This window comes from Aphelocoma coerulescens, chromosome 4, assembly GCF_041296385.1.
Source record: "Aphelocoma coerulescens isolate FSJ_1873_10779 chromosome 4, UR_Acoe_1.0, whole genome shotgun sequence".
In the NCBI taxonomy this organism is placed as follows: Eukaryota; Metazoa; Chordata; class Aves; order Passeriformes; family Corvidae; genus Aphelocoma; species Aphelocoma coerulescens.
The window spans coordinates 1,504,015-1,526,149 of NC_091017.1; the positions used below are offsets into that span (position 1 = coordinate 1,504,015).

General features: G+C 47.2%; 1 protein-coding gene across 4 annotated transcripts in view; it reads right to left on the bottom strand.

The window, feature by feature from the left end:
• Positions 1-22,135, bottom strand: part of SLC4A4 (solute carrier family 4 member 4) — a 146,610-nt gene that overhangs the window by 40,384 nt on the left and 84,091 nt on the right. For 3 of the 4 annotated variants that reach the window (XM_069012380.1, XM_069012378.1, XM_069012381.1), the window contains exons 4-6: positions 10,586-10,721; positions 6,741-6,901; positions 4,119-4,298 (exon numbers count right to left, since the gene is read on the bottom strand). In XM_069012380.1, coding sequence (XP_068868481.1) covers positions 4,119-4,298; positions 6,741-6,901; positions 10,586-10,721 — 477 coding nt within the window. The other variant, XM_069012382.1, reaches the window with a different exon arrangement.

Consider the following 22,135-nt stretch of genomic DNA (forward strand, 5'->3'; position numbering starts at 1 on the left):
CAGGAGCCAACTTTGAGCATCCTGACCCCATCCATACGTACCCAGGCACAGCAATCCAGACTTGGAAATGCTCACCTTAGTCTGCAATGCTTCCAATGATGCCAATACACACATTGATCGGGGTTTTCCAAGCATTCCTTGGACAACACCTCATTTCTGACTTCGACGGGTCTCCTCTGTGCTAGTATGTTCAGCTGATGCCACTGTTCAGCTATAAAGGCACTGAGGTCACAGCTCATGGGAAAATCACTGAACTGATTAATGCTGCACCAAAGGAGCCATGGCTGCCCCATCCCTGGAAGTGTCCAAGGCCAGGGTGGACAAGGCTTGGAGCAACCTGGCTAGTGGAAGGTGTCCTGCCAGTGGCAGGGGCCTGGAACAAGGTGGTCTTTCAGCTCCCTTCCAACCCAAACTCTTCCAGGATTCTAACGCAGAGTAAGACCTTTGTTCCCCTGCAGCCAGGTACCCTCCTGTCTGTGCCTCAGCCGACACCTTGCCAACAGCCTGCTATTCCCACTCAACTGTTTCCAAACCATGCTGCCAGCACAGTGTGAACAAACAGCGCTCAGGAGGTGTTTAGGCAGCACCCACACAGTGACGGGACCATGCCATTATTTATGGCAGTTTACACACACTTAAACACATCACAGTCTTCTACAGCCTCTGCCAGCTTGGGTTTAGTAGGATTTGATCCTTTCTCAGTTGCCAAAGGCTCACGCAGGTGTTAAATTATACAAAATGCTGGCAGGCACGAAGCTCTGAAAGAAAAATGTCAAAAATGGATAGCAAATGTCATCACAGAAGGCTGGTAAATACTGATCAGCCCTCAGGCACCTGCAGAAAGGATGGGGACTGCAGATCCCATGTTTTACCATGGCAAACCCCAAGGTGTGCCAGCTGGAGAGCTGCTAGCCCAGGTGTTATGTACTGCTCCAGGGGTTCAGGACAAGGCCTGTGCCAGGAAGGGACACAAAGAACTCTTCAAAAGCCACTCAACAAAACCACACACACACAAAACAACCTGTCAAAAACCCCTGCAGGAGTCCCATCAACATGTAACATGGAAATATCCTTGCTGAATACTTCATACAGCTCAACCTTCTAGCAACAGAAGCAAGGAAAGGGGCTGTGTCTTCACGAGGTAACAAGGAGGAACTGCTTAGTCCAGCTTCGTCTGCCCAGAATTTTGGCCATCATCTTCTTCCTACTGAACAGACAGTAAAGGAGTGTTGTGATTTATCCTCCTCCAACCATGGCACACAAGGAACTCTCCTCTTTTTCTCAGTTCCTTTTCCAGAGCAAAGGGATTCCTGAGAAAACATCCTGCCACAGCATGACCCAAGTCAACCTCTACGATGCAGCGATGAAGAGCAGGCGTCAGAGCACACCTTGGCCGTGTCTCTGCCCATCTGAGCACTACCTTACCTTCAAACAGAGCAGTAACATCAAAGATGGAGGCTGAGGATGACTCGCTCCCGGGGACCAGAGCCACCCCCACCTCTAGGGAGGGTTGGGAAGGGACAGAACTGCTCCAGGATCAGTTATGGCAGGGCGATTGGCAGTACATCATTCTTTCTTAGGTTCCTGAATTTCTAGATGCATCTGGGTAACTGCATGGGGCTCATTCATCTCAGAAGTTGGAAATAAGAACATTTTGGAGCCCCTAAGACTTCAGTTATTTAAGCACTCTGAACTGAGACAGAGGGACCTCAGGATCTTTTTGAGCCACAGTCCAGGGTGGCTCAAAAAATTTCCAAATTTGAGATCTAACAAGTAGATCCCACCCTTGGAAGTGTTCAAGGGCAGGTTGGCTGGGCTTGCAGAAGGTGTCCCTACTGAGCCAGTCAAGCAGGGGGGCAGCTACACCAGCCTATAAAGCTGTTGTGCAGAGGGCAGGGGATGCTCAGACCTGGTGGCAGCATCAATATTGGATGGAAGTTTCACTGACACTGAAATGAAAACAAACACCTACCTGGAAAGAAACTCTAGGGAAATTTAGGAGTGCTTGGGGCTGGCAGCACAGTCATTATGGTGATTAGCTATGTTAAGAGACAGCTGCACTCCCACTGGCCTCATAAAATCTTTATCTGTCTGAAGGACATGCAAGGCACTCACTGAATCCAAGGTATAACCTGATCAAATACATTCTGTAGTTACTTTTTCATTAAAGTGTAAATAATAAATAACAGTAACAACTATTCAGGATGTATTTCCTCCTGTACATCAGTCTCGCCCTCCTAAAGTCTCAATGCACTTGTACTGTCATGGAACAGAGTGTGTTAAACATCCTCAGAACACATAAATATCCTAGGAGGGGGAGCAGAGATGGAACAACATAGGAGGAGTGGCTGATGGCCAGACCAGTAAAGAAGTCCTGAAGAATCAGTCTAACTGAGTTAGGACCTGCACAGCCCCTTCAAACAAGAACAAGAAATGAATGAAATTGAAATCACTTAAAAATCAAATAAAGAAGGCCCTTAGCCATGAAAAATGAGCAGGGGCCAAGTGAGAATGTGAGGAATGCCCTTTGTCAGCATCAGCCTTCCTGGGATAAGCTCTGCCTACATGCAGGAAAGGGGTTTGCAGCCGAGAACTGAGGACATCCCCTACACAAGGCAACTGAAATGCCCAAGCACCAATAGCTGAAGACGCGTCTGTCTGGTGTTCAGCCTCCCACACACCATGGCCACAGGCCAGGATCCTGCTCCTCACAGCAAACCTGGCCATCAAAGGCCCAAAAGGGTCGGAGTCACGGAGGTGGTAACAGAAAGCAGATGCCTTCCATCCAAACCACGGGGAGCACACCATGGGAAGGCATCCAACAAGGCCAGGTTGGCTGGGGCTCGCAGCAGTGCGGTCTAGCAGAAGGAGTCCCTGCCCATGGCTCCTCCAGGTTTAGGACTCATCTGGTCACACTGAGCCCCTTCCCTAGAGCTGTAATTTCCTCACAGTGCTCCCTAGAGCCCAGTTGCTCTCCACTCCACGGGACTCCTGCAGGGATATTCCCCTAGAACACTCTCTTGGTTCGCATGACGGCACCTTGTGTTACTCACTCCATCGCCACCTCATCGAGGCACTCGTACACGACAAGAGGCATCATCCAGAGCAATAAACAGTCTCCACATGCACACACACTCCTGTCACAAAAGCAAAGGATGATCCAAGATAGGAAACACTAATGAATTGGGCAAATAGGTTAGGGAGGGATGTTAAGAGTGAGTTTTAGAAGCCAAACACAGCAAGCTAAGAGGCCTTTGGTGGAGCAGGAAGAAAAGAATTTCTTCACTTGCTTTTATTTCTGGCTATTTTTAAATGGCAACTTTTAGCCCAATTTCCAGACTGCCACAGGAGACAGTTGAGAGAACTCCAAGGCATGACAAGAGGCTTAAAAGTCCTCTTTTTTTTTTAATGCCGTAAGCAAGAAGACCCCAAATCTCCACCCAGGGGTAAGAACTGAGTCGGTGCCCAGGCCTCTGTAGCTGTCTGCATCCACACACACACACACACACATTTAGGGACACCACTACCAACATGGCACTACCTATCACACTTTTTTAGACAGAAGAAGAGACATATTCACAATACACACCACAAAACTATTTTAGGACGAATAAAGCAAGATGGAAATCAGCTTTACCCCACTGGACAATGATTGTATGGCAATAAAATGCAAGCTAGATGTTACTGCCAGGTCATTTTTGATTCATGGTGCCACCAACACCGTCTGTTACAGACATGGAATGTGCATGGAAGCTTCGTCTCTGCCCAAACGTTTCAGGTGACCAGCCTTTTAAGGTTCAGACCCCACCAGAGTTTTTTGCCGATATCTCTTTCCTGTCATTGCTCCTAAACCATCTCCTAGATGTCAGCTGCAAGAGCATCCCCCTGCCTTCCTGCCTGCCCCTCGAGTCCCTGTCAGTCCAGTGAAGATGTGGTTAGAGTGCCATGCCATGGCTGAAGCAGCCTGCAGAGCCCCTGCTGATGTGCCATCAGCACGGTCTCACTACTCCCATGGGGGTTAGAAAAGCAGTGTCAGGGCCACGCAGTTAGTTCTGGGAGGGCAGGGCAGGTGGGTTGCTGTGACAAAGAAGGCTATAGCCAGGTAGCCTCTGCATTACCATTATCGGGGTTGGAAAACATCCTACTTGCACTGGAGACGGTCTTTCCAATGTCCGCCAGCGAGCGCAGGTTGGATTTCTTGGTCTGGTGCCGGTGCTTCCTGAGCAGTGTGTAGGTGACCTTGTCCTTCAGTTCGGATTTCAACAGCCCCGTCTCAATCTGATTGTCAACGATCATCTCTGTGGCAGGCACAAGAAGGGGGAGGGAGGAGAGAGCAAAGTTAACCACAGAGCTCAAAACTGCTTCCAGGGAGCACAGAGAACAGAGTGGTGGATGATTTTCACCTTGCCTTTTTCAAAGCTTTCTTACCATCTCAAAGCCAGGTTTTATTTGTATGAAAATCTCTTTTAGACATTCCTCTTGAAACAGAACATAAGCATTTCCACGCAGCACGAGCCACTAACACACACCTACCGCACTGAGATTCCCTTCTGCTATTTCCTACATGCCACGGAGCCGATTTCAAATAGCAGGGTAAGATGGCTCTTAGTTCAGAACTGGAATCCCCTTTGAGCCTGGACTTTTGTGAAGATGCTATAACCCTATTGCAAGTTCCATTATGGTCCCCAAAAGCACACAGAAAAACTTCTATCAGATTCAACAAGGCTTGAGTTCACCTCGCAGGCCCCCAGTAAAACCTAATCTAAAGATAGGAAGAAGTCCTGGAGATGAGGCACTAATTAAATCATTCACTTGCAGGACTGAAGTGATGGCAACTACAAACGGCAGAACTTGCTCCAGTTATCACAGGATGTAATTATATGGTTTTACCTTTCATGGAGTCACCAGGAAAAAAGGCCCCCAGCATCCTCAATGCCTGCTCACTTCCCATCAATTCCCTCCTTTCTCCTCCCCTATCCCAGAGGAAAAAGGCAAGAAGGTGACCAGACCTACGAAGAATGTCCCCTGTGCAATAAATCCCGCATGAAGTTGTTCCCTTGACGGCTTGAGTTCACGCGCTGTCCCCCGAGGGCAAGTGGCAGCTCATATTTGTCTGCTGGTAACTTTTATTTGTGCTAACAATAAAAGTTATGGGAAGGGGGAGGCACGACACGCATCACATTTGCTAACTCAGTGAGTCAGAAAGTCATCCTCTATGTGCTGCCCAAGAACTAATGCCTCTTCAAGTCCCTAAGGAAGAGCTTAGTTCTTCCTCTCAAATTAAGACAGGGTGGGTATATGCACGTAGGTACCCTTACACAAAATGTTTGGCAAAAGGCTGACTTTTGTGAAGTGTTATTTTAATACAAGCTTTTCTTGCTCGTGGTTTTGGTTAGTGATTTTTGGAGTATTTTGTTCAGAGCCTTCATTCAAGTTCCTCCTTTTCTATCTGGCACTTCCCTTCCCTGTTCCTGATAAAACACAAACAACAGTTTTTCTTTGGATTTTTCCTTTCCTGTGTGTCACTACCAGACACCAGCCAAGTGATCATGATTAAATCATCCTGGATATCCCTACCTGTCTGATTAAGGGTCTGGACCAGCAAAAACACCCCGCTCAGGACAGTGTCACAGTGTCACAGCAACAGCAGCCACTGATGTGTAATTTAATCTCCTAGGAATTAGATTTAATTTGGGTGTTGAAGAAGGAGATTGAAGGTGACATCTCGAAGGGACTTCAAAAGAAAATTTAATGTTTGAGAGTTTAAGGTTTCGGACCATGAACATCAGCTTCCGAAGCAGGTTCAGCTTCAGCAGAAAACTTGAGAGGTTCTTGGGGGGTTTATTTTGTTAAAACTTTGCAAAACTGTGCATTTGGATACACAGACACAAAAGCAGAGGAAGATAAATGTCACCATAAGCACTTGCAAAACTAAGTTCAAAACTCTGTATTTAACACCAGAGGCAGCTTTTGTAATTCCAAGTCTTACAATCCAGTGTATGGGAGAATTCCATGCCAGGATAATTTTGACCTTGCTTCCTGAGATGATCATTCAAAGCACTGAGTTTTGGTGGAGGAAGTATTTAATTTTGCTCTTTAAAATCTCTTCATGTAATGGCTCCTAAACTCAGCATTTTGGTTAAATGTCCCTCCACTGGATGGCTCACTTGGAAAATTTATTTTCTCTAAGTTCTCAGAGGCCACAGGCAACATGATCTGGCTCTCAGCAATGTCACCAAGCATCATGCCAGGCCACAACTACTTTGATGGTACAAAACCTGCCATCCCATTCTGCAGAGCAGAGCACCAGCTGGTGCTGGGGCTGGTCGCCCCTCTCCCTTGCTAGGCATCCCATCCTAAACACAGCCCCACCTGCCTTCAGTGGGCAGCTGAACACCTCACCCAAGAGCAGATCCTGGTCTGAGTCATTTTGCATGAACAGTATCTGATGGGTATCTCTGCCCCCAGAGACGTGGCCCTCTCATGTGTCACCTCTTCCATAGTGAACATAAATTGATGTCTTTTACTCTTCCTCCTGCACTGAGAAGGACTCTTTCTATCTAACTGCTATCCTTCTCCAGGTACTTTCTAGTTTTCCCTTCTTAATTCTTCTTCTTTTTTTCCCCTCTTTTATTGAAAAAGCAGCGCTTTTTCATTAAAACCATCCATAAAACTGTATCAGGGTTAATAAAAATTTGTGGGGAAGGGGTGAGGGAAAGAGTCAAAACAGGTGTACTTACCCACCACCTGCGGGAGGGAAGAGGCCTCCATATCCAGCATGATGGAGCCCTTCTCTATGCATGTCCTCAGCTCGAACAGGCTGTGCAGAGACAAGGTGGCCACGTGCGGTTTGCTCCATCGCTCCCCACCTTGTTCTACCTTCTCCTCAAACTTGATCCACCTACGGCAGGGCAGAGCAGTGAGATGGGGTTAAGGCGTTGGCTCCTTGCAGGGAAATAAAACAGCATTTCTGGAAATAAGGTAACATGTCCTTCACTACCTAGGCAGTTCTGGTTTAATAGTTGGATTCCATTGTCCTAGAAGGCTTTTCCAACCTAAATGATTGTGTGATTCAAATTCAGGCAATAAAATATGGAATTAGCCACTGCCAAGATGCAGGAAGCATGGAATACTGCTGTCTCATGCCCACAGGCTGGCAAAGGGGGGGAAGAGAGGAGCACATCCCAGCCACGTCTGAAGGTGCTCTTAGAGAACAATTGAGCCGCCAAAGGAGGAGGCACAAATTAAGGGACTCATTCTTTCCCTCCAGCTGCTGTCTAATGATTTAACCAAGCAGGTCTGAAAAATCCAGAAAACTTATCTCTAATGGAAGGCGAGAGCAAAGGTTAAATCCTGATCTGTGCAAAACACTCTTTACACCCCTAAAACTACATCCCAACAGCAGGGAAGCAGGAGGCTCCATCTCCCTGGGCTGCGGCCCATCCCCACTTCCCCCTGCAGCCTTGACCCTGCCCTTGGCTCTGCTGCTCCCGGCTCCGAGCACACAGGGATGGGCAGCTGGGATGAAGCACATGGCTCCTGTGCGGGCTGGGGGATCTCACCTGGCCCACACCTTCTTCTTTTCCACAGCACCCAGCAATGGCTGGTGCAGGAAAAGGTGGTTCAATATGCCCTAATGGCAAAGCAGAAGTGCTTTTTAATCCCCAATTGAGACACCATTTTAATATAGGTGGAAAACAGAAATTCCAGCGACTAATATAAAGGGATTATTAAGGAAAAACCCCAGACACATAAGGTAAGGAAGCTCATAAATTTGTTCAGAAGAATATTATTAGCAGCAAGCAAAATTATCTTTAATCTTGAAAAATGTTATTACTTGAGGATTAATCAATTATGCTTCCCAATTGCAATAATCTCTGAGACTTTGTTTTTTAAAGCTGCTTTTTAACTCGAGCTAAAAGACCAATTTTCATCTCCAATTAGTAAGGTCCTTTTAGTTCACAAAAGCTAAGCATTCCCTAGGACACCTGAGGGACCTGGGTGGATGCAAATCTGTGCACTTCAGGGGCTTGTCTGATGTGGGACCGAATCACACTTACCCTGTAACAGCAGGAAGTCTGCAAATTACCCGTGTTTGTCCTTCCAGAGAAAGTGATTACTCACAACTATCAATATTTGCTTTTTGTTTACTTTTCTCACTACAATCCACAATCCTAACACAATAAACCAAATATTAACTTGCAAACCTGGGTGAACTAAAGCCTGCTCTATTCATGCAATCAGAGAGTGGTGTGGGTTGGGAGGGACCTCAAAGCTCACCTGGTTCCAAAGTGCTGCCATGGGTAGGGACACCTTCCACTAACCAGGCTGCACTAACATGGGAATGCCTGCATTCCAGAGGTAGTCATAGCATACAGAGTGAAGCAGAAAAAGGAAAAGACCTGCAGCAGCTGGAGGTCCCCAGCCTGTCATGAGGCTCAGTGAAGTATCTTTGGGGACCAAGACACATCTAACTATGGTGTGGGGACTGTCGTTCTATAAGGAAGGGAGATGGCAGGAAGGTGAGGGGATTACAGAGAAAAGGAACTGTGGGATGGTGGCTATGGATTTTTTAAACTTCTATTATGATATTTTTTTGTTATATAAGCTGTGCCAGGAATTACATTTTTATTCTTCAGCCTTTTACACCTGATAATATCAAGACAGCTTTCACGGGGCTGTGGGGAGTGAGGTGCAGCAGGCAGACAGGAGGAATGTGCAGATGTCAGAACAGAGCAGAAGGGAGATGAGGAAGGTAATGCGATTGTTTGTTCTCTCAAATATGAGTGCGGCCTTTAGCCCCGCATTAGCGTGCAGGCAGTGTTGCTCTCCTCAGCTGGGAGCTGTGCAGTTCTGCACTGGGGCCAGGGAAAGCATCAGCCCCTCAGGGTCTCCTCTGTCCTCTCCTCTCTCCTCCACCCACACAGGCCTGCCCTTTTTCCTGCGTTCAGCACCTGCTCATGCAACTTCCCAGTTGTGGGGGAGCTGTTCTGCACCAGCAGATGTAAAACAACCCCGGAACAGCTGGCGGATCCTGTGCCCACTGAAGCACAGCGCCAGCCAGCTCTGGATGCACTGGGAGATGCTCAGGAGCTCTCAGGAAGTTCTGTGGTGCAAGATTAAGTAATTTCAGGAACGTACAATCCTGAACAATCAGACACTTTGTAAGATCCCTATCCACGAAACAGCTGCAAGGCAGGAGGTTGGGCCAATTTAGGAATTGCACAGCACCTCAACAAGGTGCTTCATTACATTCTGTGTAATTTATACAAAGAATCATGGATCCATTCAGCTTGGCAAATTCCTCTAAGATCATCCAATCCAAACCTTAATCCAGCAAAGCCAAGGCCACCCCCAACCCATGTGCCTCAGCATCACATCTACACATTTGTTAAATCCCCTTGAGGGATGGGGACTCCACCATTACCCTGGGCAGACAACCCTTTGGGTGAAGAACTTTTTTCTAATACCCAACCTAAACCTGAGGCTGTTTCCCCTCGTCCTGTGGTTTGCTGCTCAGGAGAAGAAGCCTGGAGAGAACCCCACATACAGCTCAATGCAGCACTTCTACCAAACGTGTAAAAACACCTAAACCCCAGAAGTACTGAACTCATGGTAAGAGGGAAGAAGAGCAATAAAGGGAGAAAAGGATGAGCAACAAGTCAGAAGTTAGAGAGTAAGAGGTGAAAAGTCATTAAGTTCCCCAAGTGACTGAGAAGCAAAAATAAAGCAAGATAAGGGGTAAAGGATTAGGTGGTGGAGCAGCTCATTAAATCACAGGTAAAGAAGATTAAGGTGACCGAACAGGGGCTAACTCTGAACACAGACAGTGCCCTTAAGAGGGGGAAGGTGGGGAAAGAGCTTAGCCCAGCCTCCACAAAGGAAAAGGAAAAGACCCAGGCTCGGTGAGGGCAACTGGGAATAGGTCAGTGGTATTCAGATATAAACTACATGTAACTTGTAGCAGCCAGACCCCAAAAACATCCCAGCTTTTTTGTCATGGCTTTTTGACCAAACTAACAGCAGCATCAAAGAACTCAACCAAGGAACTCAAAGCAAGCAATCCCACCCAGCATTTAATATGCACCTTGAACAATTTCTTCACAAGAAAATACCTTTCAGCTTTTTTTCCTATTTAGAATGAATTCCGTCAGTAACTCACTAGGACAGGCACAGCCAAAATTTCCCAGCCTGTGGTGTGAGGTGGGATCAGGCTCAAAAGCTGCTTGGGGCAATAGTACTGATGCAGTTTTGACTCAGGCAGCAACTTCTGGCAATTCTGGTCAGGACATGTCACATTTGCAAAGGACTACTCAGCCCATACTTTTCTCTCCACAGGCAAACTATTCCAGTCAATCTGATACTCTACTTTTTTTCCTAGTTTTTCTTTTGGAATATTTAAACAAACCCTCAAATTCTCTCATTTATCAAAGAATGGCAATTTGAGCTATACAGGCACCCTTCTGTGGCTTCCCTGTGCGATCCTGCAGCACAGGTATTACCCAATGGAATGCTAAAATAGGAATTTCCCATGGGAGCGCTGCTGGCTGCCCTTCCCTTTCAGGGTAAAGGAAAACCAACCCACCTTGCAGTCTCCTTCCACTCCATCTCCTGTCCATCGACAGCCAGAAGTTCGTCCAGCTCGGTGAAGAGCTGCGGGGGCGCGGGGCTGTCATCTTCCTCTCCGAGGATGAAGCGGATGCGCTCGGCGGCGGGGGAGACTGCAGAGGTGAAAATACTGCGGTTAACGGCCTGCGAGATGACCAGCGACGTGCGGCTCCTCTCCTTGCCCTGCTCCCCAAGGCCATTCAGCTGTTTCTCCAGGCTGCCTTTGCCATCTGACATCCTCGTCGCTGCGGACGCAGGGGTGTGAGCGAGGGTGCCTCTATCTCCCTCTCTCCCCTTCCTTGCCTCTCACTGAACTTCTTACAAGTTCAAGCTGGGAGTAAAGTTCAGGAAAACTTGTCTCTTCCTACAGACCTTAACTACGTTACAGCAATTTGCAGCCCTTGTAAAAAAGAAGCACTATGGAGCTCAGAACCAATGTGCTCTGCGGCGCCGTCCGAGGACCTGCCACTCTCTGAGCAGCCCGGATCCTTCACCCCCTTTTTTATATGACCTAAAACCAGTTCCAGCCAAACCAATTGGGGGCTTGCTGGCACAGCATCCCACTGCTGGCTTTCCCCTCCCTCTGTGCCAGCCAGGTTTGGGCTGCCATTGGCCTGCAAGGCAGGCTGGAACCTCCCCAGCCCACCACTGGAAAACACAGGAATATTTAACAGAAGGGTAGTCTCGTCTATACATGAAGAATGCGACCCAATGCATTTAGTCAGGCACCAATGCACTGAAAAAAAAAACAACTGGTCCTGGTTGGAAAAGACTGCCTGTTTAGGCAAAAGAACTACATTCAACACACAGCACAAGCAAAGTCTGTTTGCATTATAAGCTCGAGAAAAAGGACAGAAACCGTTTCCTGGTTAAGGATTCAAAATTCAAACCCGAGAGCATCACTGTCCCCATCCCAAGGCCTGAGGGCATCTCCTAAAGATAACTGGAGGCCATACTGCCAGAGTCACCTTGCTGGAGGGCTCCTTGGGGTCTACAGTCTTTTTCTGAGCATATCACTTTAAAACAAAGGTGTGACCATGTGACATTTTAAGACAGGCATCCTTTCTGCTGGATGCTTATCAGCATTAGAGATACACAGCAGACTATGAACTTTGAACAGTTCTCAGTTCTGCTAAAAACTCCTTTCTTTTCAAAAGATCAGCTGGCTGTCTCTTGCAAAATAATTAATTACACCAGGTGTCCGACCACATTGATTTTTCCAGGGTAAACAGTCTCAATTTGCAATGGGAAAAAAGAAACCAGTAAAAAACATGCCCTTTACTCCTTTTTCTTTTCCTTAAACAAACTTTCATTGCTTTCCTCCTAAATTACTCGGAGTGATGATGCTTCTGTAATACAGATTTCTTTTTGACCGGAAGTATATTTGTAATCATAAATGCCTTTGGAATCTCCTGGGACCCAAGGACCTTTCCCTGCCGCTACAGCAGCCTCCCCCTCACGAACCATTCAACTTCCTGCATGCTTCAGGAGAGCTGGGATTTCTGACAAGGGCCTGGAGTGACAGGACAAGGGGGAATGGCTTTGCACTGACAGAAGGCAGGGTTAGATGGGATATTGGGAAGAAATTCTTCCCTGTGAGGATGGTGAGGCACTGGCACAGGGTGCCCAGAGAAGCTGTGCCTGCCCCATCCCTGCAAGTGTCCAAGGCCAGGTTGAATGGGGCTTGGAGCAACCTGGGACAGTGGAAGGTCTCCCTGCCCATGGCAGTGGGCTGGAACAAGACTCCAGACTATCCATCCATCCATCCCATGCATGTGCCATTGTCCTCCCCCTTTACCTGCACTAATGAATCTCAATATACTTTCATATTCAAACAGAATTTGAATATCACAGCTAGGAAACAAATAAAATACATGTCCATCCTATTGCTTCAAAAAGCAAGGCAGAGCACAGAAGTGGCTGCTGCTTGGAAGAGGTTGTAAGAGAAGGGACTGCAGAGCTTCTTGAGCTGTTGAAGGTATCCACTGAAGCCAATGGGAGGAGTGTCTCCTGGGTCATTTTGAAGTGGTTTTACTATATGGAAGTGTTACCCTGATATTCCTACCCATAACATGGTCATTCCACAACATTTTGCCCACTGAACCTGAGTGCCCATCGTCCGTCACCCCTTCTTTCTTGCCTTCCTCCTTTCCCTGCTGCTAATTTCCCATTATCCACACTTAGGGCCAATGATAAGGTTCACAATCCCATTAGGGCGTTTGCTGGGTCACAGGTCCCCGATGCTCGCTTGACCACATGTTCTTTATTGCGATTTTGTGGGTTAATGGGCCGTTTATGGGTTGTTTATGTGCTCTCTTTAGCAAGGAGAACACATTTTCATCTTAATCTCCAGGCGAACACTGTGTGCTCAGTGCAAGCAGCCAGCTGAGCACCGGGCTCAGGGACTGGAGAGTCATTAACCCGGGAGGTGACCCCTCAGCCTTGCCTGCCCGACCTTTGAGCAGCACCTCGCCAGCCTGCCCCAGCCTTGGCCATCACCTCCGCTTCCACCTCGGTCGTCCAGTTCAGGAGCTGCTTGAACCAGCACCACTGATGCCAGGAGCAGCTCAGGCTGGTCAATACTGTTTTCCTTGCTGTCTTATTCAAGAGAACAACCTGATGGTCAGCAGATATTTGCAGGAGAGAAAAGGCTAACCCAGAGACTTAGATGGCTGGGGATTATATTTTCCCCTGAATGGGAGAGGAATTAAGATATTAATTGCAGAGAGTTGAATGTTCCAACACAACGTGGATATAGAGGCAATGCCATCCATGGGTGATGTCTCTCACTTCTGCCTCTTCCCTTTCCTGTTCCATTCAGCCACACACTGTCCATGAGGAAGCTTATAAAATCCATAATTTGCACAAGAGCAAACACATCAGCAGTTTCTCCAAGTTCAGCTCAGGCCAATTCCGAGCACAATGTATACCCTCGGGTTCCCAAAGGCAAAAATCAATCTCCATCAAGAGAGAGATATCTCAGGAGTTGAGAAATAGGGAGAGACACATTCTAGCACAACAACCTCAAATCAGGCATGGATGAGTTTCCCAGCCCTGCTCTGGCCACAGCTTTGGTGGCAGCCCTCCCTTGCTGCCTGGTGCGATGGCAGAGCCGCACACAGACATGCCGGAGGGGCTTTGTGGCATTGGCCCCTATCCTAAAGTCACCTCCTGCTTCCGTGCCAAGGGTCTGGCTGGTGGTGGGTGGAAAGCAGTTTCAGCCTGGCTCTCTGGGTGTATGATGCTGCCTCAGGACAGAGGACAGGGGCTATCTGTGTTGATGCACAAGTCCTGTTCTCCACTCAGCCAAAATGCTTTTCCTCCTGCTTTTTCAGCTGGCTGTTACCAGGGACACTTCTGAAGACCCTGGGGACCTGCCCCTCGGTCAACTGCTTCCTCCATCCAAGGCCAAAGGGACCATCAGACATGAAGTTCTCTGTTACTTCTAAGTGTGTTGGCAGCTACAGAAATCCCTGAGAGACCTGGTGCAAATCCCTCTCCAGAGCCTGTGGAACCAGTATCAAGGAAAGCTGTTTGTCAAACGTGCTTTCCAGGCAGGCTTATTAAAATAGGACATGGTCGTACTCCCGGTCCTTTCTGGGGCTGCCCTCCTTCTGCCAAAGCTAGGCTCAAACCTATCCGCAGTCAGAGCAGTGACACTTGTGCAGACACCTGTAACAGATTTAAACTTGTTTCCTTTCCAGTCAGCTGACTTCCCTTCCAAAATTCTCCATTATCAAAGCCAATTTTAATTGTGTGTTAATGTCAATACAAGATACCAGCTAAAGGCAAGCAGGGAGGCTTTGATGGCTCACAGTCCCACCAGTTTCCTTCAAAGACAAACCTGAACGGAGTCCCACCTAAAACCAGGAGTCACTGAAAACTATCCCCTTGGACACCTCTGCCGGTTCCTGTACGGCATCCAACGCACTGGCCAAGGCCACAGGGTAAGACAAGGGATGCTCTCCTGCTTCACCAGCAATACTATCCAGCATTTCTGGAGCACACAGACTCTCCATGCTATTCCTGCACCTTTACAGGTAAGAACTGTTATTCCCGTTATGGAAGGGAGAATGATCACTTCAGGTAACACCAATATCTGCAGAAGAGCCCAGGTGAGAACTGATTTCCTGATTCCCCAAGTGCTCCACCAAGCACAAGCATCCCCGAGCACCATCAAAGAAGCCAAGTGCACATGGATTTATACATGACACCTACTTTTGGAAAGCCTGCACCGGGGACACTGCTCCGAGGCTGCACACTGGCCTTTTCCATGGTCCCACAGAACCGCTCCTGGGTGATCCGCTCCCCAGCTAATCACTCTAAGCAACCGTGAGAATTTCTCTTTTGCTTGTTTTCCCTCTTTGCTTATGAACGATTACTTTTTGACCCTGTGCTGGGGCGGGCTGACTGTGAGGCAGATTAGACTTTCCACAGGCAGGACTTGGCAGCCAGGAGGGAACGCTCCCCACACTACCCAGATCCCACCCCAGGCCACTTCTTGTATGACTGTGGGGTGCAAAGAACGCTCTTTGAGGTGCTTGATCCATCTTGGAGCAAATCTACCCCATCCCTTGATCGTGCCCCTTCCCAGACATAATGAACAGCACTGCCTCTGGAACAATCCAGTTTTTGCTGGACTATTGGACTGCATGATTGTACATGTTTTGCAGTAAGCTCCTCTGCAGCATGTGGCATATATTAAGCGTTCGATCTGCAAAAAACCTGCAGTATTAGACAAATTCTTACTAATACTGTGTTCTCTCGAGTGCCAGAAGAACGGCAGCATTTACGTAATGCTTTGCTGGGCATTCTCAGCTCCCTTGGTCTTTGGTGCTGTGCCTACAGATACTTCATTAAAACATTCCTTGGAGATGCAGGGAGAGAAAAAGGACCCTTCTAACAAAAATGTTTCACATTAACTCATCTGTGGATGCAACGTTGACAATGAGTCTGTGAAGCTTCTAAACAAACCCAGCACTATCTCATGAAAATCTGGTGACCCTTATCCTAAAAGGCAATTCCTATAAAAGAAGACAGCCTGCCAATTTCACCCACATGGCTATGATGGAGAGACCACCATATGCTATACCCCAAGTCCCATGATGAGCTTTTTCCAACATTGTTCCACTCGAGGGAGACTCTGCCTTCAAAGACTGACTGTTTTTTCCAGCTGCAGCCAAAACCAGTAATATCTACATAACCTGCCAGAAGCAGAGGCAGCTGCAGAATCCCAAGGAAATGGGAACAGATAACCTCCCACAGACACATGATTATCCAGTTGAGCCAAACTGAGTATTTTATGTACTAACAGTGCGAGGTTCTGCCTGCTCCCATCAATGCCAAGGCTCCCCTGATTCCAAGGGTGTGGAATTGGGTGTACGCAGACCATAAAATTCCCTGCAGGTATGCCACAGCTAGATGCTAATCAACAGTGACTGGCTCTCAAACTGAGAGAAAAACAGGAAATTTGTCTTTCTTTCTATATCACATTTTAAAAATTTTCTAGATTCTCTGAGTGCCATTCTTAATGGCATTAAAGGCAGCAGCAATGCCTCTGACACTTACTTGTACGAACAAACTAGTCCACAGTGTCAAACCATACCGGTTATAAACCCTGATATAAACTACACCACAAGCAATTCATTGCAAAATACAGATAACAAAGGTATTTTTTGACTGGTCCTGGAGGTCAACCATCTTACTTCCAGTTGTGTCAAACTGTTACGGCAGCACATTTTTAAGGAGCTGTTCCTGAGCAGTTGCCAAGAAGACTTTAATAAAGAGCGAGCAGCATCTAGAGAAAGCCTGGCTTTCTCCAGAGCTCTGGAACATTTCCTGCTGTCACACAGATACAGGATGCTGTCTGGCATCACACCTCCATTGGATCTGAGCAACAGTCAAGTCCCCAGTGAAACAGCAGCAGAGTGGCTGCCACACAGAACTGAGTTCAAAAATCACTCCTCAATTCTCATAATTTTCCTTCTTTGGCTTTTCTATGTTTCCCTTTCTAAAGCAGTGTGGCTTGCACAGTCTCCTTCCTGGAGAGACTGGTGCTGTCCACCTCTCTGGGATCCTGCTGGCTCCTGGTATCTTAAACACTGTAAGCACACCATGATCACACACAACTCCTCCCATACCTCCATCAGTATCACTGCACCATGTGGCCACAAAGCAACTGCTCTTCGTAAGCACAAGGGAAAACCCCTGCTCCTCTGGGAAACAAAAAAAACATCCTTTTCTTTTCCAACACTGAAATGTGGCTCCCCAAAGCCAGTTTTAAAGCCGGTTTGATGTGCTGCAGTCCCTGTAAGTAGTGTTATTTCCTTGCATCAGCCACAAGCCCTCCTACCAAACTGTAACTCAGTTTACCGCTGCTCATTTACCTCGTTTAAGTAACAGGGAGGGCACAGGGACACTTCTAAGGATACAGCTGTAGCAGCTCTGGGCTCTTCTCTTGAGTTTAAGCTTCCATGCAACGACAAGAGGAAACTTCCCTCTCTGTGCTTCCCAACCAGCCCTCCGGCTGCAATAGCCAATTTTCTGCCTATTAAGCTCTTCTCACAAGCAGGGTTTCATCACTGTCTATCTGTCCCGTTCAATCAATCTCCACAGTGGCCCTGACTGTTTCAGCACTTCTGGAAGTCTCCGTCGGCAGGGCCTTGGCAGGACAGAACCCACCCACAGAGGGAGGAAGCGACACACACGCGGGTGAGGATTTTCCGTATTTATTCCCACAGTCGCCGTGCATGCCGAGCCCTTCGTCCCGTGTCTCCGGCTGCAGTGGAGCCCACCTCCGTTGCCAGGCTGTTTTTCAAGGAGTACTGAATGTTTCTGGCATCCACACTTTACGCTTTCAGCTCTTTTCATTCTGTCCCCTCTGTTTCCGATGTTGCCAAACGCCTCATCCATTCTGGGCACAGAGGGAAACGTGCATTATTATTCCTTACCATCCTTGCAGAGACCAACTGGTGCACAAGAGCTAAACACACATGTTGGGGGGTTCTGCAGGTTGTTAGTTCTTCCTGATAACCTGTCCTGCTTCAAACTCCACGTAGGAGAGGGAAGCCATGGTGTAAATATGTATTTTATAGAATTCCAGACTGGTTTAGGCTGGAAGGGATTTAAAGATCATCTTGTTCCAGCCCCCTGCCATGGGCAGGGACACCTCCCACTACACCAGGTTGCTCCAAGCCCCATCCAACCTGGCCTTGGACACTTCCAGGGAGGGGACAGCCACAGCTTCTCTGGGCAACCTGTGCCAGGGCCTCCCCACTCTCACAGGGGAGAATTTCTTCCTGATATCCCATCTAACCGTGCCCCATCAGTGGGGAGCCGTTCCCCCTTGTCCTACACATATCTCCACACTAAAAGCACTATCATAGAATCACAGAACTGTAGAATACCAGGTTGGAGAGACCTCAAGGATCATCAGGTCCAACCAGCTCAGAAGCCAGAGCTCAGGAGGCCACTTTACCTTGACTCACAGCAGGGGGAAGGTGCCAAGCTCCTTAGAGATGCTTTGAGAAAGGGTTGTCTATTTTTCCACCACCTTCTGAAAAGCTTCATTCAGTGACAAACTGCCCTTTTGGCTCAGAACGGTTCACAGCCGCTTATCTAAAAAGCTGCAAAGCCAGCCTGAGAATCCAGACAATGCTTCCATTGACTAGGAGTGCACCAGGATTTGGCCTGACAGGGTGGTTACAAAACCAGTTGATTTCCTGTCTGGGTGCTGGTTTTCCTCACATTTCCCTGCTGCTGCAGAGCAAGCTCCATGGGGTGGATCCATCCCTACAGACCTGCCCTTTCAGGTGCCTGCATTTATTCTGTATTTTAAATCCTGATAAACGCCGCCTCCCTCACTTGGCATCCCTGGAGATGTTACGACCATCCCGACGGAACTGTCCCCATCAGTTAGCAGCGTGGCAAAACAAAGTTTTGTGTGGATAAACCACTTCTCTGAAGGCATTTTCATTTTCTCTCTGGGTCAAGAGAACTCAGAAAAGGGCTCTTGCAATGGCATTTCGGGAGCAGAAAGACCCTATTGAGACAAAGACACAATAACCAGTTTTGCCCCTGCCTTTAAAAATTAACCACCATTAACTCCAGGCTCGGCACAGCTCCAGGCTGCCAGCAGCACACTCCTTCCAAGCGGCTTCCCAGAAGCTCCCAATTCAACTTGTTCTCAAAAGCCTGGTGACATTTGGGCAGCTCCTGCTCTTCACTGGTTTCCCCTTGCAACAGCAAGTGAAGTTCAAGCTTCCGTCTCCTTTTAACTCTGAGCTTCACAGACTCACCCCCCACCTCCTACACGAGCACCAAACCTCCACAGAACATGACTATGGTGGAAAAAAACAGTGGATTTGCTGGGGTCTCACCCATGCTGAAAGGTAGTTTTACAGCTTTAAGCAAATTTCTGTAATTCAATCAAGGAAACATAAGTATAAAATATTTCCACTTTCAGGAAAGGAACGTGACAGGATCTATACTAGTAAAACTGTGTGCAAGAAAAATAAAAGACCATTTTCAAATGGATTTATCCAGGAAAATTAAGCACAGGTTGGCTTTCAGTAAGTGAATACACTGTAATTAAGATCAATATACTCCAGAAAAGGCTACTGCCAAAACTGAGGAAGGAGGAAAGCGAGTTCAAACAAACCCAACTTGTTTTTTCACTGAAAAATGAGAAATCTGGTTTCTAGAGACACATTTGGTGACTCCTTACGGAATGCAACATGAGCCACACAGAGAGATACTTTTACCAAAACAACAAAGAGGCTCTAAAGCAGCAGCGAAGCACAAATACACAGAATAAGGAGGCAAAGCCACACTTCACCATTTAGGAACATCTGGGTCTGACACAAGCCCAGGTCAAAGCAAAACTACCAGAAATGAAAGATTCCACTAAAAAATGGAGAATAAGTACATGAGGCATACAAGGAAAATTAATTATTTAAGACCATTAACAGCAGGAGCTTGAGAAGCGGTGGGTAACCTGGACCACCTTGGAGCGAGACGGCCAATTAAGGGGATTAAAAATTGTGCAGAAAAGCAAAGCAGTTTCTTTGTGTGAAACTCCAACACACAGGTGGGTGCACAGGCACTTGGCCTCTTCCAAAGGTTAACATGGGAGGAGGCAGGTGCCTGCAGAACAAGGAAGAGAAGATGGAAGCGAACCCAACAGCAGCGAGCGGCCAGGCCCTTTGCGCTCACACCTCACCAGACCCTCTCTCCAGAGCCCAGGTTTTAGTCAGGTCTGGAATGTTTCATGCAGCCTGAATCTGAAGAAAACAATAATCAATCCACAGAATCACCTGGCACTGGTATCCAATGGGATACCATCTACCATATTTCCACCATTTCTTTCTAGACTCCAGGTTGTGCCCTTTGGAGGTTTTCCTTGCAGTTTCCAAAGGTGCACAAGGTCACCATGCCTTTATTTTTCTTACACAACTAAAACCACATGGAATCTAAGTTGCCCCAGCCTGCTGGGACCTACCCAGAGCAGGATGGCTGCAGTTAAAAACAAAACCATTAGCAGAGTTCTCCGATGTGCTACTTAAGCAGATTTTTTTTTTTCTTTCAAGCTCCTAAATGCAACTTTAGCAATTATTGGTTTATGTAATTGCCCAACATTTAATGTTTACAGCAACATTTTACAACTAATTTACATGCAGTTCACTAAATGCTTTAGGGTTAATTGGTCTTTTGTTGTGCATTAAGCAGCTTGTTAATGATTAGACAGTTGGGAGGAAAACATAAGTAGGAGGTCAGTTTGGGGATGGCTTGGACCGAAGGGAATAGCTGGGGGGGATTTTTGCATAAGCACTGACCTTCCTAATGGTCAGGCCCCTGCCTAGCCCCAAAGTGGCACAATATGGTGAGTGGTGTCTTTTACAGGGTCTCATGGTCCCCCTCTGTCATACATATGAGGAGGAGGACACAAGAGGATCAGCTACTGCATGTGAGGGGAGGATGAAACCACAGCAAAGGGGAGAGAGAGAAGATGCAATTCCTTGCACTTGGCAAGAATAATGTTGTACTGCCTGTGCTTAAAGAGAGCCCTAGGAGACCCAAGTATTCTCTGTCCTGAACATCCAAAGGTACCAGGATGATTCCATGAGTAGGAAAAGTAACAGTGTGCCTCCTTGGGGCCCTGTGCCACTGCACTTCCATCCAAGGACAGAACGCTCCGGACATGGTATCATAACTTAGAAACCAACATTAATTACCAAGCTGGCCCTGCTTTGAGCAGAGGTTTGGACCCACTGATGGCACCTTCCAACCTCATTTAGTCTATTCCATTAGTGAGCTTCCCAGATAGATGATCTCCACTCCAGCTATTCCATCTGCTGCCCAAACGCGAGCACTTTGTCACGGCTTCAGAGCAACTTTTAGTAATGAAGTGAGACTGGAAACCCCATGCTGGGTTTAATAATCTGCTTGGCATCCTGGTCTAGAGAATGAGAACAGCACCGAGAGTAACAAAACGCCAACTCCGTATCAGAAGACATTGACAATCTCTGTGGAAACACCAAGGGCTGCACCAGCACAACCAAGACCAAACAGGAAAACAGCAAAACAACTCCAAAGCTGAACTGCTTCCTTTGCATTTATGGAATCAACTGTGACCAACCCAACAGGGAGTCAAACTCTACTTTTTAAATCTTTCCCCAAGCACAAAAAACTGGCAGTGGCATCAAAAGCACTGAGCATCCTGCTGGTCTTAAATACTGTCGAGGACTTAAGAAAAAAAAAATTGGGGAAAAAAAAATAAGAGGGGAACAAATCAGTCAGGTACTAGTGGTAATCTTTTAAACAACTTAGGATGGAAAGGGCAAAGCAGAAATGAGCAGAGTTTTTCAAACTTTATTCCATCAGAACAGCATTTCCTCCACTGTAAATCTCTTTACAAGCACTGATCTCCTTAGAGTCATTAAATGCCATCTTTATTTCTTTTTAATTGGTCCCACACCATTTTAAATTGCTTTTTAAAAGTATAGCCAGAGTATATAAACACGATGTGTTAAAACACAGAACTGTTAAAATACAGGAAATCTGAAAAGTTTGTGGTTTTACTGGTACTCAAATTTCATTGCCCAGAAATAAGGAATGTACTCATTTTAAAACAAAAATACTTGACTATTAAGAAAGTCTCAGTGTCTGGCAAGTTTCTGCAGATGATTAATTAGTATAACTCAGCAAGGGGTGCTGCTGCTTTCCTTCTGACCTCGCACACACTCCAGGTGGGTTTAAGAGTAGCAACAGCCAAACGTCACCCTTCCCCAGTTTTATTGTTTTCCTTCTCCGAGCACTTCAGCCTCTTGTTCCCCCTTCCCTGTTGGGAACAGGGCTCTGGGCTTGGACTAGTCTGTTTTGCTGATTCAGCTTAGTGCACGGCCACAAAACCAGTTAGATGGCCTTGAAACCAGTTAGATGGCCCTGAAACCAGTTAGATGCCTCTGAAACCAGTTAGATGCCCCTGAAACCAGTTAGATGCCCATGAGACCAGTTAGATGGCTGTGAA